Source organism: Perognathus longimembris, chromosome 11, assembly GCF_023159225.1.
Source record: "Perognathus longimembris pacificus isolate PPM17 chromosome 11, ASM2315922v1, whole genome shotgun sequence".
Classification (NCBI taxonomy): Eukaryota; Metazoa; Chordata; class Mammalia; order Rodentia; family Heteromyidae; genus Perognathus; species Perognathus longimembris.
In genome coordinates, this window is record NC_063171.1 from 26138663 (window position 1) to 26166210 (window position 27548).

The 27548-nt window shown below is 42.5% G+C and overlaps 3 protein-coding genes and 1 long non-coding RNA gene across 5 annotated transcripts; 3 read left to right on the forward strand and 1 right to left on the reverse strand.

The window, feature by feature from the left end:
- The first annotated feature begins 288 nt into the window (after positions 1-288).
- On the forward strand, positions 289-10732 carry LOC125360100. The gene is made up of 3 exons (XR_007212649.1): positions 289-300; positions 583-585; positions 10201-10732. It is a non-coding gene; the product is annotated as an uncharacterized LOC125360100 (long non-coding RNA).
- Positions 4529-9138, forward strand: Mrps14 (mitochondrial ribosomal protein S14). Of its 2 annotated transcripts, none has more exons than XM_048358107.1 (3): positions 4529-4648; positions 6936-7094; positions 8743-9138. In XM_048358107.1, exons 1-3 carry the CDS (start codon positions 4604-4606, stop codon positions 8923-8925), a joined length of 387 nt encoding a protein of 128 aa, XP_048214064.1. In that variant the 5' UTR covers positions 4529-4603; the 3' UTR covers positions 8926-9138. The 2 variants fall into 2 exon arrangements, with proteins under 2 accessions (XP_048214064.1, XP_048214063.1); XM_048358106.1 differs by lacking the exon at positions 4529-4648 and adding an exon at positions 5006-5077.
- A 111-nt stretch (positions 10733-10843) lies between the features above and the next one.
- On the reverse strand, positions 10844-19975 carry LOC125360097 (calcyclin binding protein). Its single transcript, XM_048358105.1, has 6 exons — positions 19772-19975; positions 16338-16551; positions 14582-14678; positions 14301-14400; positions 12857-12954; positions 10844-11164 (listed from the first exon to the last, which is right to left on the reverse strand). Exons 1-6 carry the CDS (start codon positions 19790-19792, stop codon positions 11008-11010), a joined length of 687 nt encoding a protein of 228 aa, XP_048214062.1. The 5' UTR covers positions 19793-19975; the 3' UTR covers positions 10844-11007.
- A 280-nt stretch (positions 19976-20255) lies between these two features.
- On the forward strand, positions 20256-26012 carry LOC125360096 (heterogeneous nuclear ribonucleoprotein F-like). Its single transcript, XM_048358104.1, has 2 exons — positions 20256-20721; positions 23902-26012. The coding sequence occupies exon 2, from the start codon at positions 24148-24150 to the stop codon at positions 25393-25395; it is 1248 nt and encodes a 415-aa protein (XP_048214061.1). The 5' UTR covers positions 20256-20721; positions 23902-24147; the 3' UTR covers positions 25396-26012.
- Positions 26013-27548: the final 1536 nt, after the last annotated feature.

The window sequence follows — 27548 nt, forward strand, 5'->3', positions numbered from 1 at the left end:
GATACAGGTATAGTTACATCTATAGATCTATCTATCTATATTTTCAAAGTTGGAGCCCATTAGATTTTTTTTTTCTTGTCAGAGTGATATACAGAGAAGTTACAGTTTCATACGTTAGGCCTTGGGTACATTTCTTGTACTGTTTGTATGACATGCTATTTTTTAATTCATTTAACTCTCTTCATACTGTTGGACTTTTATTAGCTCTCATTATTTTAAAAAATCCCACTTAGGCTGGGAATGTGACATAGTGCTAAAGTGTTTGCCTAGCATGCATGAAGCCCTGAGTTTGATTCCTCAGTACCACTTAGACAGAAGTGGTGCTGTGACTCAAGTGGCAGAGCATAGACTTGAGCACAGAGAGGCTCCAGGACAGTGCCTAAGCCCTGGGTTCAAGACCCAGGACAGGCAAAAAGTAAAAATAAAAATCCTATGGCAAGTGTCCTCACATAAAAACTGTATAGTTCTCAACTTTTACTTGAAATCACCTCTTCAAACTGTCCTAAGTGCGTCAGCATTATGAACTTTGGAAAAGCTTTTACTTTGCTGGAGTTGTAGCTCAGTGGTAGAGCACCTGCCTAGCAAGTATGAGAGCTGTAATAAACCCCTAGTACTGCCAAGAAGGAAAAGAAAAAGAAAAAGAAAACCTCTGCTAAATTGCTCCAGTGCTGTTATATGTTCCAGCAGCCATATAAAATTAACAGTATATTATTTAAACAGTATAATTTAAACAGTATAATTAAACAGTATAATTTTAAACCTTTTGCTACATTGCTAGCTTAATACTGCAGTGTGTGTGTGTGTGTGTGTGTGTGTGTGTGTGTGTGTGTGTTGTGTAACAGCACTGGGGCTGTAACTCAGTTCACTTGGCTTTTTTCTCAAGCTGATGCTCTACTACTTGAGCCACAGCTCCGCTTCTAGCTTTTTTCTGGTCTCAAGAAAGCCCTCTTGAGGTGCTGCCAAGCTCCCCCCTCACACTAAGGAAGGATGGTGCTTTGGGTGGCGGGGGAGTCTCAGCCAGTTTGATGAAGCTAACATAATTAAAGAGGACCTGGAATCTTACTATCTCAAGAGATTCCTGTCCACGAGCATCATTATTTTAATCTCTTCTTTTTTTTTTTTTTGCCAGTCCTGGGCCTTGGACTCAGGGCCTAAGCACTGTCCCTGGCTTCTTCCCACTCAAGGCTAGCACTCTGCCACTTGAGCCACAGCGCCGCTTCTGGCCATTTTCTGTATATGTGGTGCTGGGGAATTGAACCTAGGGCCTCGTGTATCCGAGGCAGGCACTCTTGCCACTAGGCTATATCCCCAGCCCCTTAATCTCTTCTTAAAATGCAAAGCAGCTTAGTAAGAAACAATGCTGTTTAAGATACTTGACACGAGATTGGACGGGAATCTGCTTTGTCCTCAGAACTGAATGCTGCTCCAGGGCCGCTTACAACCTCTCCCATACCCCCCGGATTCCCAGGAAAACCTCACCCCTCATCTCATCTGAAAGTGCAGGGCTGCTGGTGTCAGAATGACACCATGCCATAAATTCCCAAACAGTGAACTAGTCACACACACACACACACACACACACACACACACACACACACACACACACACCTCTCATGCTCAAGTACTAAAACCCTGAAACTACAAACCTCGCTCCTTCTCTGTCTCAGCTTGGGTTACATGGAGTCCCTCAGCAGCAATGATTAAAGCCTGTCTGGGTCCATTGAGGTCCCTGCCTTCTTCCTTTCCTCTGCTTGACCTTTCCCTAACAACATTCATAGCAACATTATTAACTATAGCCAATGGCGTAAACAAACCAAGATCACATTGAAAGATAAACAGAAAAACAAAGTGTGATAGCCATGCAGAAGAATATTACTTGATAATAAAAAAGAATGAGATATTGATACATATTACAACCTGTATGAACCCCAAAGACATTATAAGAAGCTAGTTTAAAAAAGACAAAAATCATATGATGATTTTCCAGTGGGTGGTCAACTTCAGAGAAAGTAAAGTAGTAGGTGTCAAGAGCTGGGGATAGAGAAGAATCCTGTTTAATAGAATTTCAGTTTGGGGAGATTAAAAAAGTTCTAGATGGCCAGGCATAGCGGCACATGCCTATAATCTCAGCAAGCACATGCCTGTCATCTCAGGCTCAGGCAAGAGGATTTTGAATTTGAGGATTTGATTTAAAAAGCAAAAAAAAAATAAGTTCTGGAGATGGTGAATGGTTATACAACAATGTGAGAGTAGTTAGGACCACTGACATGGTCCCTTGAAAGTGGCTGATGGAAAGCTTTGTATGTATTATACTGTGAATGTGTCCCCCCAAATTAATGTGTTTGCACTTTCATTCCCAATGTAACAATATTGAGAAACTGGACCTTTCAGAGGTGGTCAGATCATTCTCTGGTAGATTCATATCACTTTTGTGGGTCTGAGTTCCTTGGCTTGAGGGTAAGCTCCACAAGTGAGTTTGGCTCTCCTGCTTCCCCTCACTCACTCACCCCCTGTGCCCTGTGGTATGAAGCAATAAGGTCCTCCCCAGAGGCAGATCTCTTGATAGTGGACCTCCAGGCTGCCAGGACTTTATGCAATGTCTTTGTTATTTGTAAATTACCCAGTCTTAGGTATTTCATCACAGCAGCACAAAATGGACTAACAGCATGTATATTGTGTCACAGTTGTTGGGTTTTTTTTAAGATTCCAATTCAGGAGGAGATGTAGGAAAAGTGCAAGTTGATTCTAAGTTGCCATCAGTCTGGTCTACATAGAGAAACAGTGAGGCAGCATCTCTGGATGAAAAAAAGAAAATAAAAATCAAACAATGCAGCTGAAGGCATGGGACGTATTATAGGGTGGAAAGGGCCCAGAAGTTCCGTGTCCATTCCTCCATGCCTTACTCTGTACATCCCTTGCATCCATTTGCACATGTTCCCTGCATGCTATCCTTTATAATAAACAGGTAAGCAGGCAGGAGCATTGCACCAGCAGCTCCCAAGACATGAATGAACACTGACACCTCCCAGGGCCAAGGGCAGTCCATCTTCATCTGCCACTACTAAGCCATCTTCAAACAAGGCAAGCAGTTTGGGTCCACCTGGCTGGTGTGGCTTAAACCTGAGTCTTCCCAGCCACTCCTCAGGAAGAGCTGGCCCCAATCTCCCGCCTACTCTAGATGTCTGTGAATCTGCTGTTCTTCCTATGCGATCATGAGGGTGAAGAAATAAATTGTTTGGCTTTTAAAACTTTTTTAAGAGAAGCAAAAGCAAAAGTGCAACCATTTCACAAGCTGATCAAGGACGATGGTCCTCGGTCCCACGAGCCTATCGCAGACGCTGTGGCCCAGTGCTATCTGCTATCCCCAGGAAGACTCCTGATTTCTAGCAGGAGAGGGAAATCGCGCTGGTTTTCCCTGTCAGCGGGCCTCAGGATGCTCCCGATCCTTCAGAAATGTTTCAGTGATAGGGTGTGGCGGTACACCCGTGAACTCCTAGCTCCTGGAGACAGATGTGGGGCTGAAGTCCCAAGGCCAAAGGAATCTAAGCAGGAGACTTAAAAGCAAAACACCACCACTTAGGGGAGGAGTGGATCGAGTGTTACAGTGCAAGGCCCTGAGTTCAATCCCCCAGCACAAAATAACAAAATCCCCTGCACCAGCAAAGGCTTGCGTTCGCATCACCCCTCGTCTCCCCCGGTCTCCGGCAACACAATGAAGACGGAGCTCGGCGCATCCTCGCTCCCTCCACCAACCCGTCTGGGACGGAGGCTGCCAAGCGAGGGAGCCGGGAGCCGGACCCGCGGCCAGCTAGCCCACTGCAGCCCGAACCCCGGCGTCCCAGGACGGGAGCCGCGCCGCCTCCTCGCCCCGAACGTGCGCCCTTCTCACCCAAAACCCCAGCGCACGTGAGAGCACCCTATACAGACATAACCGAACTGCCTGCCCTCCGCCATCACATCACCAGCACCGGCATGGCGGAAACGAGGAGGGGTCACAGGAGCAACTGGCAAGTCGCGCCCAGAGCCCGAGAGGGAATGGCGGGGAAGTGCGGGGCGCATAGCGACGCAGGGGCTAGAAGTAGGTGGCGATGAAAGACTGTGGGCAGGGACGTGGGTGGTGTACGATGGAAACGGAACAAAAGACAAAGGCCGCGATACGCCACCACAGCCCAAATCGCCATTGGCATTTGTGAGGTCCCAAGTCCCGAGAAATATCGCGAGAATAAAGTTCGTAAGCGTTCCCTTTCTCTTCCCCGCTCACGCGAGGGGTTAAAGTCTCGTTCGTCGACCCGTCTCCTGCAGCCCAGGCCCCGCCCCCCACGGCTGTTTCCGGAGGCGGTTTTTCATTTACGGCGGACAATATGGCGGCACCTAGGCTGGGCTCCGGCAGAACAGACCTCTCGCTACCAAAGTCGCCCTCGGGACTTGAGATCCTAGTCGGCCAAATATCGCGAGAGTAAAATTCATAACCGTCTCCTCCCGGTAGGCTCAAGTTCCGTTGGTAGCCCCGCCCCCTACGACTCAGGCCCCGCCCCTCATACGCTTCTGTTTCCGGTGACGGTGTCAATAAAGTTGCAGCAATAGCTACTTCACGGCGGACAACATGGCCGCGTCCATGGCTGCCTCTCTGCTGCGGGCGTTGCGGCAGGTCAGACCCGCGCCTTCATCACCTCTCAATTCACCCCTCAATTCTAGAACCTGAGGGTCCCCCTGTCTGCCCCCTGTACTGCCGGCGGCGGGCCGGTCTCGGGGCGTTTCCCTCTGCCCACTCTCCCTTCGATCTCCGCTCAGGAGAGGTGTGAGGTGCAGGTGTTGAGCGCGCTCGGCGAGGCCTCGGACTTCACCTGCGGGGCACACGTGAAGCCGTGAGCCCGGGAAGCCGGGGGCGGGCTTGAGAGGCGGCGGCCCAGAGCGGGTGCGGAGGTTTTAACCGAGGGAGAGGCTCCTCAGAGGTTAGCCGCGAGAAGACTGCAGGCTTTAGGTGTCTGAGGTCTTGGTGGTGTGATGGAGGGGGTGTGTGATGACACGTGCAAGAATAGGAAGAAAGGAGCTGGAGACTACGAATAAGCATTTAAAGGCAAGCAAAAATAAGTACAGAGGGAGGAGAGTTGAGAGTGCGGGGTATTTTTTTTTTTAAACGTGGTAGTTGTAACTGCACGCTTGCATGTTAGAAGGGTAGATCCTCTAGATTGGGAAAGATTGATAAAGTAGAGAAAAGCATTGCTGGAGCTACCTTTGTGCAGGCAAGAAAGTGGAGTCTTTTTTATTTTTTATTTTTGCCAGTCCTGGTGTTTGAACTCGGGGCCTGGGCACTTTGAGCTCTTTTTGCTCAAGGCTAGCACACTACCGCAAGGCCAGACTCCTGGCCCCCAAGTGATGGAGTCTTATGCCATGTAGTTTGGTCTTAAGACCGGGGACAGTTGATTTGTAGTGGTATTGCACAGTAGAAATAGAATGTAAACGAATAGGTTAACTTTCTCCCTACTAGCTATATATTTAGTTTTGTTTGTTTTGTGATACTACTGGGGATTGAGCTTGTGCAAGTGTCTTGTCCCCAGCTTTTGTGCTTTAGTTTGTTTTGCAGATACGGTTGTTGCTATGCTTTTACTCCTGTGAGCCTCAACTTGTAGTATCTTTACCTCTGCTTCCCTAGTAGCTGGAGGCCTCCACTTCCATATTCTAGTACCTGTATTTAAACACTAAAAAGCAGATAAAATTAATTTTAACACATAGCCAGATACATCCAAAGGACTGCACAACAGTTAATATAAAAATGGTTAGGAGATGTTGCGTTCATTTGTCTTATACTTTATGCATATGGAAAACCTAGTTCTATCAAAACAACAAAGTTGTTTAAAATTTTAAAACTGAATTAAAATCAAGAACTACCAGTGGTATTGGTGACATTGTGTGTGCTTACTAGCCATGTATGTGGCAAATGGCTGCTGGTTTGGACAGAGTAGGTCTGTAATAACTAGAAGGAATGTAAAGTAGATACAGGTTGAAGTAAGTGCATAAATTGAGCTGGTGAAATTCTCTTCCGTTGCTTCTAATTTCATAATTAAGGAGAAATGGAAATGCATTAGCTGAGTGTGAGCAGGGATTAAAGGTCACCTGTAGTCCCTGCTACTCGGGCAGGATAAGTGTGATTGTCCTTTGATAGGTTTCAGGTTAAATCATTATGCATTCGTTAGGTAGACTATTAATACAATTAAAAAATCTGGAAGGTTATAAAGAAGCTACTAAAAGATACCTGTGTCCGGTGGGAACACTGGGCAGGTGAGGAATGAGGGGAGACTTCCCTGTTTGTCTTTTATACTGTTTTGGTGTTTTGATCAGGTGGTAATAGCCTAAGTAAAAGTTAAACAGAATTATATTGAAAGTTTTTTGTTCCCCAATGTATTATTGACATCATGTTGATTATTATCACTCTGACTTGTATGCCCATAAAAGTTCTTTATTTGAATTAGGAAGTCTATTGCTTGGGGTGTTTTTATTTGCTGATTTTGGATACTTCCAAAGCTAGCCTTAAGCTCAAGACCTTCCTGCCTCAGTCTCCCAAATGCTGGGATTACAGGTATGTGTGACAATGGACAGTTATTTAAGCTAATAGATTAAAAGTTTTAAAGTTACTAGGTCATAAACAGTGACTGTGAAATTGCAGGATTGAGAAAACATTTGTAGAGCCTGGGCCTGGTGATTCATAATTTTTTTTTTTTGCCAGTCGTGGGCCTTGGACTCAGGGACTGAGTACTGCCCCTGGCTTCTTTTTGCTCAAGGCTAGCACTCTTGAGCCACAGAGCCTCCTCTGGCTTTTTCTTTATATTTGGTGCTGAGGAATCGAACCCAGGGCTTCATGTCTATGAGGCAAACACTCTTGCCACTAGGCCATATTCCCAGCCCAACCTTCATAATTCTTGTCTCCATTTTTTTAGGTGGCTCCTTCAACAGTTCCAGGCCAATTTCGAGGTTATTACGTAGACTGGAAAATGCTTCGGGATGTAAAAAGACGGAAAATGGCCTATGAATATGCAGATGACAGGCTTCGGATCAACTCACTCAGAAAGAATACCATCTTGCCAAAAGATCTGCAGGTTTGTGAATCTAGTCTTTCTGAAAATCTGAAGTCACTAGCATGGATCACTTTTGATATTGTTATGTGGACTTAGCATGAATATAATTTCTGGAGAATAAGGTCAAATACTCCAACTCAGCTTAAATCCTTGAAATTGGCTTTGGCAAGTTTAGGATTAAAGACAACTACCACTTCTCACTAGCCATTCAGCCATTTTGCTATATAGTCCCTAGAAAGTACTGGTGGATGGTGACCACACTGAAATTGGGACATTATTTTGACCCGAGTTCTCTCAATTTCATTCCACTCATGCAGTTCTCAAGGTATTTAGAGATTGGGAGACATTGCTAATTTGTGGGGCCATTGGCCTGTCTTCGTACCTGAACTCCCTTACCCATGTGTTCTGCATAAAACTCCCTTTCTTGTGCTTAATTGAATAATGAGGTACCAGCCCCATTGGGATTGCTGAAGGGTAAGGCCCTTGCATGTAGGTGACATGGAACTCTTACATTTAAAAGGTTTGTCAGGCATTATAAATTTTAAGTACACACTAAAAACTCAGAAATTTAAAAAAATAATACAGTTGGCAGAATGATATATATGCTATTCATTACTGTGCATTCTTAAGAGCTTGTGTGATTAAGCCAAAAGCAGAAAACTGAAGTACCAGAATCACTGTCTAACTTTTACTGTGATGGCATTCAACTACTTATATTTAGGGAACAAAAAGATGCCTCTGAAGAACACAGCTGAAGGCACTATTGATCATAAAAGCAGAGACTAGAATGGTGGCTGCTAGGAACTGCATCTTGTAGGTCAGGAGGACTAAGGAGATGGAAGGTAATAACTTTCAGTCATGAATATATGCTGCATGTCTAAAATACAGCATTAGTGATCACAGTCAAGAACAATGCTTTCAAATGAAAATCTTCCTGAGTTGGCATCAAACCACAGTCCTCAGATCTCAGGCTCCTGAATGGAGGTGTAAACCACTACTGGCCAGCCATTGTGCTGTTTTGGGCAATTATATACATATTTCATAACAGCCACACATGCTTAAGCCTCTGAACATCAGGAACTATTCTTAATGCCTAATTGTTTATTAATTTAGTATTTTTTTCTGATAAAACGTAAGCCTAAGGTACTGCTATAATCTATTTTCTTTCCCTCAGTCACTTTGACCGTACCAGATTCAGATTGTGCATTTATAGACTGCAAAACATGTTGAAGGAAAGAAACCAAACAGAATGTTACATGGGTGTATTTATACAGTTCCCAGTAGGAAAAACTCTGTGGTGTTAGTGATCATGGTAGCTATTAGCCAGAGCTCTGCTGACTCATGGGGGCAGTGGCATAGACATGAATGCTGACAATACTGTTTTGTATAATCTATGTATGATCTTAGCCAAAAGGCCAAAAAGTGATCATTGGTTTATGGATTATTATGTCTGTTCTAACTTTTTAACATCAGATTAGGAGGGTATCAGACATTTCTTGTAGCTTTCTAGTCTATTTTAACTTAAAGGATAACGTTTACTGATGTAATTATATATTTAATATCTATACTACAGTATAATAGTATATTAATGAATCTAGCTCTTCAAGCATTGACTTAAACTTTATCTTGAATAAATAAATGTGGATTTAAATGTTGTGATTTCCCTTAGGAAGTAGCTGATCAAGAAATTGCTGCCCTTCCACGAGATAGCTGTCCTGTTAGAATCAGAAATCGATGTGTTATGACATCCCGTCCTCGTGGTGTAAAGCGGCGCTGGAGGCTTAGTCGCATTGTCTTCCGTCACTTAGCCGACCATGCAGAGCTTTCTGGGGTCCAGAGAGCAATGTGGTAAATCAGCTTCAGAATCAGAGCTTTCAAGAGACTTTTCTAGTAGGTTCCAGAACAGTTGTTTGATAATTCTCTGTATTTACTTTTAAATTTTAAATGAAGTTACTTCGATCTTTCATTCTGCCAATGAGTTATCCTTTTACCTTTGACTTTATGTAATACAGATTCCACTGTTCTCATGTATAGTACAAATAGAATAAAAATACTTTCTGTGAAACTTTCCACTATTCTTTCTTTCCAAGTGTAACCTTTTAGGAGCTTATAAGGGCTTTGCATTTTTAAGCAGTATTTCAGAGCAATGTTTTTGTATAGATAACCTATCTACAGCAATTTGTAATCTCAGACTGGCTTCTCAGGCGTACAGTTTAACACTGTTATTGTTAGATAATAACAGATGGGGTGCTGCAACTGGTGTTCTGGATTATCCAATGACCAGCTTGTGTGATAGCTGAACAAAAGAACCAGTTTCTCTATTCTACTTTAAGGCCCTTTGGTGCAAAATGGGCCTCTTCAAGTCCTGTCCAAAGAGAAGCTTTGGTTCTTGTTTGGGGGGGGGGGGCAGTGGAGATTAGAGTATTATATTTAGGACTCTACACTTGAACACTACCAGCCCCTTTTTGTGTTGGTTTCTTTTGAGATATCTCATTTTACACTTGGGCTGCAATCCTGCTTGTGTCACTGGGTATAACAGGCATGATGCTGCCTAGCTCAGGCAAAAAAGTCCAAGACTTCATATCAAAAAGAACCAGCATAAAGCAGGGATGGAGTACTGGGAGTTTTAAGGGATGACATTACCTTTCTTCTACAGGTGACAGCTATGTAGTAGATAAAATGGAAGGTAAAGGTGACAGGCAAGATACTCGTCTTTCTTTTCCTCCATTGTTATTTGGCTAATTCTAACTGCAAAAATCAGACTTTTAGATCATCTTTGCATAGTTCCTAGAATTTTGGATCAGGATACACATATAATTGATACCACCAAATAACCTTTCTATGAGCTTTACTCTTTTTATTCTATTAGCATTTATGTCCCTACTTTTCCCCCACAGCTTCGAAACTAAATTCAGTCAGTACCTGAAGCTCCCCAGAGTCTTGGCCAGTGAAAGCTCAGGAATATCGTATTTTTTAATATTTTCTGAACTTGAGCATCTTTTTGCTAAAGTTCATATACATTTTTTTAATAAAGTGTTCATAATCATTGGAATTCATAATAGTTTTTTGAATTCTCAGTTTGGGGTCATGGAAAATTTTTTCTTGCAATATAAGTTTTTTTATTCAGGTTTGAAGTCAAAAGTAGTCTGCTCCCCACCCCTCCCCCCAATAGGTTGCAATGAAATTCCACTCGTCTTCTTATACTTGTATTTTTTTGTAGATCTTTGATGTTTAAAACATATCCCTTGGTGTTTTTTTAATCATTTAAATCCCATTTTTAGAAACGCGGTTCTTAACTGCATTCTACATCTTCCAACATGTACTCTCTTCTGTTCCACTGGTTTATGTGCTATCAATGTAACTATCATAGCATTATGTGTTTTAGTATTAAGTTATACATTGAACATGAGATTTTTTTCAGATAATTTTTAGTAATATACAAAAATACTTGGCATTTCTTGTCAAGTTTCTATTCAGTTTCAATTCTCTGCTGGATTACTTAGTACATTGTACTGTATCTGAAGTGCACACATTGCTTTAACATCAAATCTATAACAACTTTCAATGAATTTAATGCAAAATTTTGATTTTAATCTTACATTAGTGAGAAGTAGCGTCAGTAACTCACAGGCATGCATTGTTTTCTACTTCCTAGCTGAGCAAAAATACATGTAATGTAGTATATTCCTTAGGCAAAATTTATTTCAATGAGACTGCCATATAGCCACCTTTAAAAAATAACCAGGATATTAATGAAAGCATCTTTGGAGAAGTGTTTAATAAGCTTATTTTATTTAAATTCTCCAGTAAGAAATGGAGAATTCACTGCCTTTAACGCTGTGTAAATATTATCTGGCCAATCTGTAGGTGCCAATATTCCTTTATTGGAAATATTAGTATTCCCTCAACACAGTTCCAAAAGGATTTAAAAGTCTCAGAATTCTGGGTCTCCTTTGGCTTGCTTCTCTCTTGATTCCACCCAGGCTTTATTAATGGTGCGCTTCATGTCATCGTCTCCATCTTCATAAATTTTCTTTAGGACATTCATTAATCCCTCACTGGGATCTGCTTCGGTGTCATAAGAAGGCTTCCTGTTAAAAAGAAAATACAATGGAGAAACCAAAGTATGGAAAGATACAATGTCAGGTTAACACAGCAAGAAAGTTGGGTAAGGGACAAGAGAGCTAGAGGATACATTCAAAATAATTCACATACCTGTCATAACACAGTATAGGAAACAGTGGACATCTAATAGTATGTTACTTTTCTGACTTGATTTGTAATGGTATGTATTTTCACATTAAGTTTTCAAAGAATGTGGTCGATAAATTGATGGAATTTTAGTTGAATAAATATCTAAGCAGCCAATTATCCTTTCTTTCTTGAAACAGGTCTTCATTATTCATTATGTAGCCCAGGCTGGCTTCTAATTCATAATTCTTCTGTCCCCCAAGTGCAATTCAGGCCCATGCTACCACACCCTGCTAGCTATTTAATTACTACTCATTCAACCCATCAATTGCTAGAATATTTACTGGTCACTGGAAATACAATAACACAGGGTCCTATACTCATGTACATCTATCTAGATTTAAAATTTCAGAAGCCTAAGCCTAACTCTAGCCAACCACTTCCCAAGGGAAGTGATAGGTATGAATAGGTATGTGCCTCAATGCAGTACACTACCAACTATGGAGAGAAAGCAGAACTAATATAGAAGCACTTGAATATTAAACATTTTAAGAAGAAGAAAAAGCCAGGTTTGTTGACACCTGTAATCCCACTACTTGAGTAACACGAAGGCAAAATGCTCAAGTTCTAATCCCAGCCTGAGCTACACAGACACCTTGTTTCACTGTTTTTAAAAAGTCTCTTTCAGGGGCTAGGGATATAGCCTAGTGGCAAGAGTGCCTGCCTCGGATACACGAGGCCGTAGGTTCGATTCCCCAGCATCACATATACAGAAAACGGCCAGAAGCGGCGCTGTGGCTCAAGAGGCAGAGTGCTAGCCTTGAGCGGGAAGAAGCCAGGGACAGTGCTTAGGCCCTGAGTCCAAGGCCCAGGACTGGCCAAAAAAAAAAAAAAAAAAAAAGTCTCTTTCGGGGCTGGGAATATGGCCTAGTGGCAAGAGTGCCTCCTATACGTGAAGCCCTGGGTTCGATTCCCCAGCACCACACATATAGAAAACGGCCAGAAGTGGCACTGTGGCTCAAGTGCTAGCCTTAAGCACAAAAGAAACCAGGGAAAGTGCTCAGGCCCTGAGTCCAAGCCCAGGACTGGCAAAAAAAAAAAAAAAAAAAGTCTCTTTCATATTTAAGGAATTTAAATGAATAGAAAAACATACATGGGTACAAGAACCTTTCTGGAACTCCTAAAATAAATTAGTAAGACTATCTAGAAGCACCAGTATATTCAGGTATGAGAAACCAGTTCTCAAGAGCAGATTCCACACTCTTAAAATCAACTTGCTGGTTGGCACCCATGACTTAAGTCCATAATCCAAGCTACTTTGGGAGGCTGAGATTGAGAGGCTGCTTTCCAGGGTAGCCCAGAGGAAAAAGTCAAACTTCTATCTCAATACAAAATGATACACATTCTGTCATCCCAGCTATGATTACAGTAAAAACAGGATGTGGTCCAGGCCGACTCAGGAAGTGAGACCCTTTCTCAAAAATAGTGCAAAAAAGGACTGAAGGCATGGTTCACTAGCAGACTACCTGTCAAGTACCAGTGAAGCTAATTTCAGCCGTACAATATAGACCCTTAAATGAAATTAAACTTACTCCTTCTCTTTGCACTCCTTTTCAACTTGAGTCAAGTAATCCCATCGTACATTTTCTGCTTTCTTTTTACATAAAATAAGAACCGTATCCGTCTTGACCTGGATGTGGAGAACACATGGAAATTAAGCATCGACATTTAGAAAATAGTAACTATAAACTAATCAAGCGCCTAATACGTGTAAGACTTATCTAAGCACTAGTAGTACACTTATGAATTAAGCCAGAATCTGAAAATTATCAAAGGGGAAGACCACAAACAAAGCCTGAATACCTCTCATCACTAAGTAATCTAAAGAAGAGGGGGAGAGTTGGGGTTGTGAGAAAAAAAAACTTCATTAAGGCTTCTCAGAGACAAAATGGAAACCTAAGATCCAGGAGGAGGATATTCTAGGACAAACCAGAAGCAAGTGGGATGGCAGCAAGATGCAAACATCTTGGCATGGTTGAAGAAAAGGAGGACTAGGTGAGTTTGTTAATTCAGGAAAAGATGATAGAGTCAAGTGTTTAGAAGGCAAGAAAGGAAAGTACAATATTTCTAAGAGTCAGGAGTATTCAAATATGGAACTGTAGGTAAGAATGTTACAATGAGATGCAATCTAATCAAAATACATCTTAATATTTCTATTACATAACAGATGGCATAACTACTGACTCACTAAACTGCATTCAAACTAAATATATTGACTAAAGGAATGTGTAGCATAAATTAAGTTTGACTGTGTACCTTCTACAACTAGACTAAGCCCTTAAGACCTTTTGTCTATCAAAAATGTACACTTACAATCTTAGCTACTGACTTGAGAACTGAGGCTCAGAACCAGTTCAGACATTCAAATCTGCCTCTTATTTCCAAATAACCAGCAAAAAGCCAGATACAGAAGCTTAGCTAAAGTTGTAGAGTACCAGCTGTGAGTGAAAAGTCTTAAGCACCTTGAGTTCAAACCCCAGTACTGGCCAACCCCGCCCCCCCCAAAAAAAACAGTATACATAGTACACCTAACAATACCTACAATTTAAGCACTTTATACTGCATGTACTTTATTTCAGAATGCCATTCCAATATATGAAATAAATTACAATCATACAAATGTGAAAACAGAATCAGAATGAGTAACCTGAACTATTCTTATAATCTATTCTCATACAGTAACCACTGCCAATTTTTTGGTAGGATTAAGTAGCAAATATTCTAGGTTCCATGTGCTACAATGACCTGTTTTCAGCTACTAAGCTTTTCCATTTCAATATGAAAGCAACCAAAACTAATACATGAATACATAACAGCTTTCTTCCAAAACATGTTATTTATAAAACAGGACGCAATTTTTGGTTCCTACTAAAGCACAGAAATTGTAGTTCATCTCCAATTCTAAATAAGCCAGGTTCAATTTAATATGATTTCAAAATAATCTGACCCAAAACATAATTTAAAAAAAGCACTCACTTTTCTTGAACTGCCTTCTACAGAGATGGGCTTCAAGAGATTGTTCACTATCATGGAGTAATTCTTCCCGTTTAGATTCTTTACCAAAAGATCAAATGACCTATACAACACAAAAGTGAATGTTGTAGTAGACTCGTTTTTGTATGTTTATCTGGCTATCCAGATTATTTCCACACCTCTTCAAAGTATGTTTATAGCAAAATTAGTTCTAAATTTAAGCCGAAATTTGAGGAACTATACAGAAAGGCCCCTATGATAGGTAATCTGAGGTAAGAGCTCACCTGTCCGTGAAATGCACCTGCACATTTTCATTGGGAACCTGGTGAACTCCAGTTAAGGTAATGTAGATTTTCACAAACTTATCTGACTGATCCCATCCTAGAAACAACAGGAAAGATAGGACATGAAGGGATTTTTTTTTTTTTTTTTTGGCCAGTCCTGGGCCTTGGACTCAGGGCCTGAGCACTGTCCCTGGCTTCTTCCTGCTCAAGGCTAGCACTCTGTCACCTGAGCCACAGCGCCCCTTCTGGCCGTTTTCTATATATGTGGTGCTGGGGAACCGAACCAAGAGCTTCATGTGTAGGAGGCAAGCACTCTTGCCACTAGGCCATATTCCCAGCCCGGACATGAAGAAAGACTGAAACTGTCTCTAAAAACAGCAAATTCAGGCTAGGATATATAGCTCAGTGACAAAGCAAGAGTAACATTCTTCCAGCACCAAAAAGACAAAAAAACAAAAGTAAAATAAAAATAATAAAAACAACAAACTCAGTAAAATATGAAAAACAGAACTGTTAAAACAAAAGAAACTTTCTAGATGGAGAATCTAAATCTCAAAACATTTAAGTACTATACCCACCAATAGGCATCTGACATAACACACAGTAGAACTTAGATACAAATTCAGGTTTCTGAACACAAGGCCCATGCCCATGCTCTTAAAAATGTTATTAGTGTTACTTGTTTTATTTTTGCATACTGGGCAAAGAATCAAAGGCTATTTGCATGCTAGGCAAGTGACTTACCACTGAGCTACACTACCAGCCCTCTTAATGTTTTGTTTTTGCCAGTCCTGGGGCTTGAACTCAGGGCCTGAGCACAGTCCCTGTCTTCTTTTTGCTCAAGGCTAGCACTCTACCACTTGAGCCACAGCACTACTTCTGGCTTTTTCTATATATGTGGTGCTGAGGAATTGAACCCAGGGCTTCAAGTATACAAGGGGAGCACTCTACCACTAGGCCAATTCCCAGCACCATAATGTTGTTGCTTTTTTTTTAAGGCACGATTTTTTCTATGTGCCCCATTGTTTGCAAACTTGTGATCTTCCTACCTCACCTTCCCAGTGTTGGGATTATAGATGCAGCATTACCCTGGCTAAAGATTCTAATAATTAAGCTGGGCATGACGGTTCATACCTGTATTCACAGATACTCAGGAAGGTAAGGTAGCTTAAAGCAAAACAAATACAGTGAAAACAATTTTTCATTAAAAAAAAAACCTGTTGACTAACCTATCAATAAATATTTAATGAATGTAATTTCCATATATACTGACAAACTATAAGTCTCTAGCCTACATAAGTTCAATATGGAAAATGCATGAACTTTACATAAGAAAGCATACATCAAGAATACAACATCAGGGCTGGGGATATAGCCTAGCGGCAAGAGTGCCTGCCTCAGATACACGAGGCCCTAGGTTCGATTCCCCAGCACCACATATACGGAAAACAGCCAGAAGCGGCGCTGTGGCTCAAGTGGCAGAGTGCTAGCCTTGAGCGGGAAGAAGCCAGGGACAGTGCTCAGGCCCTGAGTCCAAGGCCCAGGACTGGCAAAAAAAAAAAAAAGAATACAACATGAGGGGAAGAATTATTTCTGCTTTATAGAACTGGATATAAGGTCAACTACAGTAAGTCTAGCCTACATGGGTTCTTTCAATAAAGTACATAAACTTCACATAAAGCATCTATCAAGAATACAAGGGGGGGGGGGGTAATTTGTGCTTTGAAGAAAAGAAGTGTAGGGAAGCAAGCCATACCGTAATTACTGATTTTCACTGTATATCCAGTTGTAATAGGAGCAACAACAGCAGCTGGCTTTTCATTGTCAACTTGTTTTTTCTGTGATTTCTGTTGCATCTTGTTCTTTATTTCTGTCTCAATCTTAGACTTTTCAGTTGTAAGAGCATCGCGTACTCTTTTCCTAGTAGACTTTTCCAGTAATGTCTTTACTTCTTCTAGGTCTTTCTGCAGCTGGGTTATAACAGAAGGTAAATTACTTAAGATAAATATGGCCCATAACTCATTTCAACTTATAATTAAAAATTAAGAAGTTCACATAACTTTCTAGGACTGAGTTGCAAACTTAGTTTTTCCTATTAGTCTGCTGGGTTGTAACTCGTTTTGTTTTTTTATAAAAGGAAAACTAATCATATGCTGACAAGTAAGCCTAAACCTTCCAGTTTGGTAGGCTGCTAGATACCTTTGTTTCAGAATATTTTAACGGTAACCCCTCTGTATATCACCTTTATAATAACAATAAAAATAAAAAATGAAAAATAAAGAAGACAAAAGAGAGGAGACTCAATGCTGACCATGGTGAAGGGCTTTAGTAACTTTAATGGTGAATGAGTACTTTCTTTCAAGTGGCCGGTTCTCATTCATCTTCCTATACCAAATATCCCACATAAGAAAGTTTAAATTCAATACAAAAAAAAAATTCTGCTTCTTAAGAAAAAAGTCTCAAGGATAGTGGCTCAAGTGGTGGAGTGCCTACAAGTAGAAGGCCCTGACTTGAAGCCCCAGTACTGCCTAAAACAAAACAGCCACAAACATCTTGTTTGGCCAGTGGGTCTGTCACAACAGTCAGGACTTTAGGACTTGCTTACACATCAGGGAAAACCTGGACATATGATTCAACATGATCATACTCTTGGAAACTGATGTGTTATGTTACAAAAGCTTATGGTTTTCTTCTCATGCTAATGTATTTCACAATATTGTCTTTTCTACTTCCTGGAGACAGACCAACATTTTAATGAAGTTCTATAAAGACAAAGTTAGAAAATTAATGGGCTTAAATACTTCCCCAATTGTTGTGATATGATTATAAATAGGTAATTTGGCCAGAAAACTAGTTTCACACCAAGTAAATACCTTCAAATGCGAGATAACTCAGTATAATATACCAGAAGTATAAAAGGAATTTGAAAATCTTTAACATTTCTTAATGGCCTAACTATTCATTTACCAAAGATGCCTTTATTTCACTGATTTGTAACAGATAGTATGGTATTAAAGCAGCCCAGGTTCTCTATATAGACTCATAGAAAAACTCAAAAACTCTGAAACTTATCTTTTGAGCATAGAACCAAGATGTTTTCATTATAAGTAATGTTTTCACAATTTCAAAAGTTAATGTTGATTCTAATATCAACACAATACAAACATTAAAATGTAAAATGATTTTGTTTCCAGAGTAAGAATTTATTCAACAAAGACAAACAGAATTGTATCAAACCCAAATAAGCAGTTGTGCTTTCTGACTGGAGTAGGAATCTTTTATTCTAGGCACTCATTCCCAGGATCTCTTTATTGCTAGTTTTGGCTTTAAAGAACTCTGGCAACCAAACCAACTTACAGTATATCTATTCCTTGGCTGTTACTTCAAGATCTGAAACCAACAAAGATCAAACCGTTTGGTGCAGTTTCTGCAAACAAACTTGACCCAGAGTGGCTTTTTTACATCTAATTCATCTTGTAATTTTCCTTGCCTTCTTGGAATGCATTTGTTTTTTTGTATGAACATAATGCAACTCCCTTTTATCCTTATCTTTTTACGTATTTCCTGGTTATTCACAAGGGGCTTGAAAACAAACTGCCTCAAAATGAGCAAAAGACCTGAAAACACTTTTCTCCGGTAGACACCAAGCACCCAGAACAGATGCTCAACATCTTTAGTCAATAGGGAAACACACATCAGATCCACATATTAGTTCATATCCACTACAATGGCATCAAGAGACTAACACCCCCAGAGCACAGAAAATAATGATGAATAGTGGAGAAAGCGGACCCTTTATCTATTTCTTGTGGGGATGTCAGAAAATGAGTTTAAGAACAGTCTAACATTTCCTTAAGATTTACCATATGACCCAGCAATTCCACTTAGAAATATTCCAGATATCTAAAAATATGTCCACACACACAAAACTTGTAGATAGGACAGGTATAGTGAAACAAATGTGCATCAACTAATGAAAAGAAAAACGTTCTATACCCACATAATGAAATATTTAACCATAAAAATAATGTACCGATGGTGAACTGGTTTAAGAGTAAAAGGCCACATATACCCCAATTCACTTCCATGAAATACCTAGACTAGCAAATTCAGAGACAAAGTGGATTCGGGATTGCCAAGGGCTGGAGTGAATGGAAGCGTGACTGTTTCAAAGGCACTATGGATTTCTTTTGGGAAGCACACATTGTGGAACTTGGTGGTAGACGGCACAACGCCAAATACTGAACAACCGAATTGAGAAGCTTAGTCCTATCGCAAAACACGAAGTGCTCTGAAGTACCTCAGCATCCAAAACCGACAACGTCCATTACAAGGATCCATACTAAACTATCCTATGTATGACTAAGGCCATCTCTCTCTGGAGACGTATCCTTGTGATATCCATTACTACTCCTTAAGCACAACCTCGATTTTTCTGCATTTAAAGCAGATTTTTTTAAGTTGATATCCGACAGGTTACTGTGTACAATCGTACATAGGCCAGAAAGAGAGCAATACAAGTTATTATTCCCATTTTGTAAATACACAAATGAAGTCTCCAAAGAAAGTTAACTCATGTACTGTATGGAGCTAAAAAGAATAGCGTGATTCAATCTCCTACTCTTAATTTTAACTAACTTTCCCGTTATTTAAAAAAAAACACACGCATGTATTGGACATGTGGATCGGTGGCCTGGCGCGATGACTGTCCGCGATGCCCTAGGTTCCATCTCAGTGCTGCGGAAAATTATAAATAAATGAATAAAATAACCCATAGAACGTACTGCCGTCTAACAGCATTGGATCAAATATTTAGAAATAATACCCAGTATTTATGTATAATGAAATGGCGACTACTACAGCACAGAGAAACAAATTAACTTGTCCAAGGCAACACAGCCTCTGGAAAAGGCAACTGCATCCCCACACGGTAAGGTTCAGGTTTTCCCCGAAGCTCCCCGGGGCCCCGGCATCACAGGGGAGCGGAAAGGGCCCGAGAACACGCGGCGGTGGCCGGCGTTCGCAGACCCCGACCGGCGCCATCTCGACACGCCCCCGTCGGAGTCCCCCGCAGCCGCGGCAGGTGGGCAGTGTAGGAGGCCAAGGGGAACCGCGGGGACCCGAGCCGCGGGAAGGGGCGAAGGAGGCGGCCGCCGTGCGGCGGGGGTGAGGCGCGGCCGGGCCCCTTACCTCCTCCAAAGCCGAAGCCATGGTGCGGGCGGGTCGGGCCAAAGGCCGAAACTGCGGTCGCGCACGGGGACGAACGGGAAACGCCGGCCAGAGCGCGACCACCGCGAGCGGAGACCCCGACCGGCGCCAGACGCAGCGCTCGCGCACCCCGCGTACGCCCGCCCGTGCGCGAGCCCGCCGCCCGCCCCTCCGCACGCGGCACCTCTAGAACCTTCGCGAGGCCGCCGCCCGCCTCTGTCAGCCCCGCCCCGCCTTGGCCCCGCCCTCGTGTCGGCCCCGCCCTCTCGCCGAACCTCCTAGCAACGCTCAACTCTCGCGAGCGAGCCAGCAGTTCGAGAAGACTGATGCCGCTTCCTCCCCGCCCCAGTAACTGTGCGTATCATACTTTGACCGCGTTTGCCCTGCTGCGCAGTCGCGGTGCGGAACCGCTACTTTAACCCAGCCCCGGAAATAACGTGCAGATCTGTGGGGTCGATATGGGGAGTGGTTAGGGAGTGGGCTGTTTCCGTCTTCTCCGACACCAGGCCGGCCGGGCAGCCATCTTAGGTTAGTCAGCCGCCGCGAGCCCAGGACAAAAAAACATCAAGGGCGGGGGGAGGCGAAGCCTAGGTACAGTAAGACGGGACGGAGCGAGTATGTTACGGGGGGAGGATTCCTGAAGGAGACACTTTAATTTTCAGTGGTTTTGGCGCGCTGGAGGCGTCGCGCGCCGAGCGTCGCCGACGTGGTGGCGTCATCACCGGGCGGCGGTAAGAAGCGGGGGGCTGCGTGGCCACGTGACACGGCTCCGTAGCGCGACCCGGCTTAGCGCGGCTGACCTGCGGCTCCTCTTTCCGTGGCTGAAGTTTCGGCCCCGCCGTTCGCGAACTGTTGAAGCACGCGTTTCCAGCGCCATCGTCCCTTTTATGGCCATCCCGCGAGTCTAGTTCCCACCTGGGTTTGGATTCGATGTAAGTGAGCCTGTTGACTCTCGGAGGAAATGTGGCGAAATTCTTTTTCTTGGGACCGTGTTCGGCTTTCCGGTGCTCGCAGCCCTCGCTCGGTAAAGCCCCAGCGAGACCCGCCGGCTCGATTATTTGAGTTTCTGGCGGCTTTAAGACGCCCGGAAGCGTAAATATCTGCCGCCAGTTGGCTTTCGAGCTCGCCCCGAGTGGCGATTAGCGTTAGCAAGTCAGGAGGCGCAAGCAACTAGGAGAAGGCTGGCGGGCCATTATTGTCGCGGGGGATCGGAAGTCCAGTACGTGCGGAAACAAATGAGCCCCCCCCCCCACTCGCGTGGGTCTCACTCTCGCGGCGGCTTAGGGAAAAAAGGCAGGCCGGAGAGTTCCTTTTGTTGGTTTAGTTTCGTTTAAGTGAAGTCTCCGACCCGCGGCCCCGTGGTCGGTAGTATTCAAAATGAAAGTAGTCTTTCCTGGAGTGGGAGGACGGGCACCGAGAAACCACTAGGGGGCTTTTGAGGCTTAAGTATTGTTTTTCTCGATTTAGGATCGGTAATAGGTGGATGTACTTTATATAGAGATTTCACTGAGCTGTAAACTCAGATTTTTGTGGAAAGTTTTAGGGTTTGTTTTTTTTTTTGTTGTTGTTCGCTTGTTTGCTTTCCCGGATCTGGGGCCTGGACTCGGGCCATGCTCTCCCTTAGCTTTTTTTCGTTCGAGACCGGTGTTTTACCACTTTCATGAGCCACAATTCCACTTCTGGCTTTTTGCTGCTTAATTGGAGGTAATTCTGTGGGACAGTTTTCTGGTGGGTTTTTTGTTTTTTTTTGAGCTGGCTTCGAACTTCGATCTTCGGATCCCAGCCTCCGGCCTAGCTTGGAATGTAGGCAGGAGCCGTTGGCGCCCAGCTTCCTTTGTAGTTTATACTTAAGGCCTAGGCGGGGATTTTCCAAAGTGATAAAGTGTTACAAATCTGGTGGGAGGCTGAGGCGCAAGGATTACTTGAGCCCGTGAGTTGCAGACTACCAGCCTGGGCAACAATAGTGAGGAACCCTTCTCCCCCAAGTTCATGAAATGAACTAAGTGTTGTGCGTTTTATTGTAAGTAAATTAGTTGAGCAGAATAGATAGAAGCGTCTACGGGGACATTAGAAATGATACTAAAAGGGCCAAATGCAGGAATTAAAAGAACCGGGAGGGGAAAAAAAAGAGCAACTTCTGTCCGCCTTTTAGATAGGGGCTATCTGTAATTTGCTTTCTTTTATTAGATGTAGAGTCCGAATATTAAAGACGACCTGTATTTTGAGTTACCTTAGGCCACTCGTCTCCGTGTTTTAAAATAGTAAAACTCAGCTATGTTTTGGGTAATAGACCCATCGTAAGCCCATTGTCTCTAATAATTAGTTGATAGATGACAGGAACACATGTATTTTCCCAGCTCAAAAAATATAAAACGCCCCTAGGAAAACCGTTTGAGCTTTTCTACTCCTACTGTATTTAAAGCAGGAGTTATTTTTATTTGCCTTTTTTTGTTTCCCTATGTCTCCCTACTTAGTCCTTTTTTTTTTAAGCTAAAACTTTTGCTAAACTTCCACTTGTGAGTTTGTGAAACTCACCGATCTTTTTTGTCCTGGACATTTAGGTCCCATGAATTGTGTGGAAATTGGGAAACTGAGTTAAGGAATTTTTGCCTTCTTGTATTGGGAAAAGGTCCATTTTGGCTTTTTCTTTTCCTTGTTCACAAATTGTTCCTCAATTTTTTTAAGTGTCCAGCTGATTGGCATAAACTTAAACACTTAGGAGAAACAAATACCCTCCACTGTGCTTGGTGAGATGTCACCTCATTTTCTTAATCACTTAGGCCAAGGAGTCCTACTGAGTCTTCAGCCTCAGGGGCTGTGTCCTATCTTCAGAATTCTAGGAATCAAACACTTCTCACATTCTCCACTGCTATTACCATTCTCCTTTCTAGCCTCTCCCTGCTTTAAACACTGGTATTTTTATTAGTCTTTGAACCCATTGGATGTTTTCTCATCTCCAAGACTACTATTGCTTTTTCTCTGCCTAAAAGTGACACTGGTCTGGCTTTTCTAGGCTGCATGAGTTAGATTCATAGAAACAGAATCTGTAGAGGAGAGAGAATGGGAGGATAAGAAATTGACTTGCACAGTTGTAGGAATTAGCTAAGCAAGTCTAATAAAACTTATAGGCCAGGTAGACAGAAAGGGAAGATCATGGGCAGACTATCCCTTAAGAACTAGTTAAAACTTTTTTCCAGCAGAAGTCTGGGAGGAAGTACATGAGCTAGCTAGAACTGCACTCTCAGGAAGCCTCAGCTCTGCTGACTGTTAAGACCTTCCAACTGATTGGGCCCAAGTGGATTATCCAGGATATCTTCCCCTTACTCAAAGTGACCCTGATTAGGGCTTTAGTTATATGTGCAAGATTCCTTCACAGCAGCGTTGTTTTGACTGAATAACTGGAGTTTAGGCCAAGTTTACATATTTAAAAAATACAACTATCGTTAATTTCATCCTCACCAGTTTCTATCATTCTCTTACCTGTTCACTGTACGTTCTATTGCCTGAAATTAATCTTTTTCCCAAGACTGTGCGTGGGCAGTTGTGGATGTTGTATTGTGTACATCTATTAATGTCTGGAGAGACAGTTTTGGTTGTCGCTATTGAAAAAACCACTAGCATTTAATAGGTAAGGTCCAGAGATACTTAAACACCTGGCAATGCACAGGGCAACTTTCTCCTCACCTACAATCCTACCCCCTAATAAAAGAAACATCTAGTCCAAAATTAGTACAAGTAAACTACTAAAGGTAAGTTCCACAAATCTACAGAGACAGATTTGTCTCCGTTCACTTCATTTTTATTTAATCTTAGAATGGAGATGGCACAATAGGTAACCAGTTAATACTGATTTAACAACACAGATTACCTAATCTTTTTAGTACATCCCTCAGAGATTCTTATCCTAGCTAGGAAGTTTAGTAAGCAAGCCCTGGATGTTGAGTAAAGGCTTTAGATTCTCTTATCTATGAGTTTGGGCTAGTTAAATTCTCAGAAGCTTGTTTGCTCTCGTGTCTCTTTGGGGACTAGAATACCTAATAACACAGCTACAGTGGTCTGCTCACATAAAAACACAACTTAATTACTGAAAATATGTCTTTGTGCCATTTCAGGTTAAGAACTGAAAGAAGATGCACCTGGCCTTTCCCTGGAGCCTTCTGTGTTTTTAATCATCAGGTGGAATCTAGGGTTCTCTGGCCCTAAACCGTATTTGTTTCACAAAAATAGAAATTAGTTCTACCTTAGTGGACAGATTGTTGCCTACCATAATTGTCTCCCATTGAAGGCCTCTGTGACTGCTCTTTAAGCTACAGAACTCTGTGCTCAAGCTTGTCTGACATCTGTCCTGTCAAGCATTCATGATGCTGGGCCCTGAGGGAGGTGAAGGCTTTGTGGTCAAACTCCGTGGCTTGCCATGGTCCTGCTCAATTGAGGACGTGCAGAACTTTCTCTCCAACTGCACGATTCACAATGGGGTGGCAGGTGTCCATTTCATTTATACTAGAGAAGGCAGGCAGAGTGGTGAGGCTTTTGTTGAACTTGAATCACAAGATGATGTAAAACTGGCCCTGAAAAAAGACAGGGAAAGCATGGGCCACCGGTACATCGAGGTGTTCAAGTCTCACAGAACCGAGATGGATTGGGTGTTGAAGCACAGCGGTCCAAACAGCGCTGACTGTGCTAATGATGGCTTCGTGCGGCTCCGGGGACTCCCGTTTGGATGCACAAAGGAAGAAATCATTCAGTTCTTCTCAGGGTTGGAAATCGTGCCAAATGGGATCACATTGCCGGTGAATGCTGAGGGCAAGATTACAGGGGAGGCCTTCGTGCAGTTTGCCTCACAGGAATTAGCTGAGAAGGCCCTGGGGAAGCACAAGGAGAGAATAGGGCACCGCTATATTGAAGTGTTCAAGAGCAGTCAGGAGGAAGTTAGGTCCTACTCAGATATGCCTCTGAAGTTTATGTCTGCACAGCGCCCGGGGCCCTATGATCGGCCTGGCACAGCCCGGAGATACATGGGCATTGTGAAGCAGGCAGGCCTGGATAGGATGAGATCCAGTGCCTACAGTGCAGGCTATGGGGGCTATGAGGAGTATAGTGGCCTCAGTGACAGCTATGGCTTCACCACTGACCTCTTTGGGAGAGACCTCAGCTACTGTCTCTCCGGCATGTACGACCATAGATACGGAGACGGCGAGTTCACCGTGCAGAGCACCACCGGCCACTGCGTCCACATGAGAGGGCTGCCCTACAAAGCAACCGAGAACGACATTTACAACTTCTTCTCTCCACTCAACCCCGTGAGAGTGCATATTGAGATTGGCCCAGATGGAAGAGTGACCGGAGAGGCTGACGTGGAGTTTGCTACCCATGAAGAAGCTGTGGCGGCGATGTCAAAGGACAGGGCCAACATGCAGCACAGATACATAGAACTCTTTCTGAATTCAACAACAGGGACCAGCAATGGGGTTTATAGCAGCCAGGTGATGCAGGAAATGGGGGTGTCTGCTGCCCAGGCCACCTATAGTGGTCTAGAGAGCCAGTCAGTGAGTGGTTGCTATGGGACCGGCTACAGCGGTCAGGATAACATGGGAGGGTATGACTAGTTTTGTAGGAGCATTTGAGTTAATCGAATTTTCACAGGCAGCCAGTTAGCAGTGAAAGGCAGTTTATACTAGAGGAAGCTGTGGGACCCATTTTACACCATGAGTTTGTGAAATATAGATTTAAAAATTACTTAGTGTTTTCTCATGCAAACTTTTCTTCTAGCATGTGATATTGAATAAACTAAAGCTTTTTTCTTCTACTTTTCTTGATTAACATTTTTGCTAGTATTCTTCAGAGTGCTGTTATCTGAGTTCAAGTAGTTGAAGTGTGTTTATGGTGGATCTTCAACACCACGTGAGCACACTGGGGACACGTACTTTTTGGAGATCTCAAAGGTGCTAGATCCCTAATCAAAGAGAAGCAGTTCTCATGCTTGTTCATTCTAGTTTATATTTCATTTAATATGTTTTAGATTAGGTTAAGTTTTAAGTTTTTTAAAAGTTAGTTTTGAGAATTGAGACACAATACTAATACTGTAGGAATTGGTGAGGCCTTGACTTAAAGCTTTCTTTGTACTGTGATTTCCTTTCGGGTGTATTTTGCTAAGTGAAACTTGTTAAAATTTTTGTTAACTGAATTTTTTTCTTAAAATAAAAAATTTTTCACAATGAAAAAATATGTACATGTATATATGCTATAAACATTAGGTCTGATTTTATTACTCGGATATCCTCATCCACAGCTAGGCCTTAGACCTAATCATGTCAGAGCTGCCCATTTCTAAAATCTTAAGCTCTAAAAGCCCATGTTCTGAAGTAGGTTCTGTTTTTCCAGCACTCCTACCTAATTAGTACATCAGCACCATAGTCCAGCATCTCCATTTTTTCCCTTTTTATTGGCCTGTACAGCTAGATTTGTGATCATTAGTGTTACACTAAACTCTAGGGCAAATCCCTTGGCTCTTGGCCATTTTATTACACTTGCCCAGCAAGGCCAGTCCTGCTTAGATTTTCCTAAACAAGGTTGGTGACTGGCCATTCTCTCCCGGAATTTTTTTTAATCTAACAGCTCAAATTTCCATCCAAACGAGCAACAAAACATTTTGTGTGGCTTCTTTCTAGCTCTTATCTGTAGCAGCCCCTACACTACCCTGCAGTAGTTCTGAGTAATGGGGTTTGATGGATCTGGAATTCAGACAAAAGCCAACCTTGCACCCTTGAGGTAAATGGTAACAGGGTGGGGTGGGAGGGTGCAGCACATGGTAGAGTGCTTTCCTAGAATGCCTAAGGGTCTGGGTTCAATCTAGCACCACCACAGGAAAAGGAATGACACCATAAGGACTCATTAGGGTTATTGTATGTAGTTCTAGTACCCCCAAATAAATCTGAGTTTGAGCCTTTCCTGTAAAATTATACCCCTTCCAAACAATGAAACAAACACAACTGCAATAGATGTGTTTGAAAAGTTTTAAAGGTGTGAAAATTGCTGTTTTCCCACAGTGGACAAACTAGATTCTATAAGCTTGGGATTATGTAGTTGGTTGGTTTTTTTTTTTTTCCTTTTGTTTTCTTTTTTCATTTAAACATTTGTAATTTCTATCTTGTGACCCTGTCTAAAGTCTGGATTTCCTTGCAAATAAACTTTGAAAGATACGCTCCGAGTCTTCCTTTGATAGTAACAATTTCAATAGTCAGGATATTAACAAATATAAATGTGGCAAGCATTTTACTTACCTTTTTAGTTGAGGAAAGTGGTGAGATGGTAAAACTGAGTATTTGAGCAGTTGGGTAATTATATACAACTGGGGGATGGAATGGTAGATGACAAGGTTAGATGGGTTAATGTCCTACAGGGCAGTAAACTTAGCACATTTAGAATTATGGTTGAGCTGAAAAGGTGGGTTCACATTTCCACTTCAGAAGAACACGAGTTCGGTAGGTTTGAGGTGAACAAGGCACAGTCCTTCAGTCCTTGGTTGAAGGCTGAAAGAATATTGCTACTCACCTTTGCCTTGTTTCCAAGTTTTCAATTTTCCTCTGGAAAGGGAATGGTTTTCTTTTACACTTACCCCACCTCACCTGGCCTCCTACCTCCCCTACTTATTTATATCAAGCCCACTCATGACCTCCAGAACTTGATATTTTCCAAGTAATTATAACCTGTTTTTTTGGTAGTGGTCCTGAGGATCAAGTGCAGTCCCATTACTAGGCAG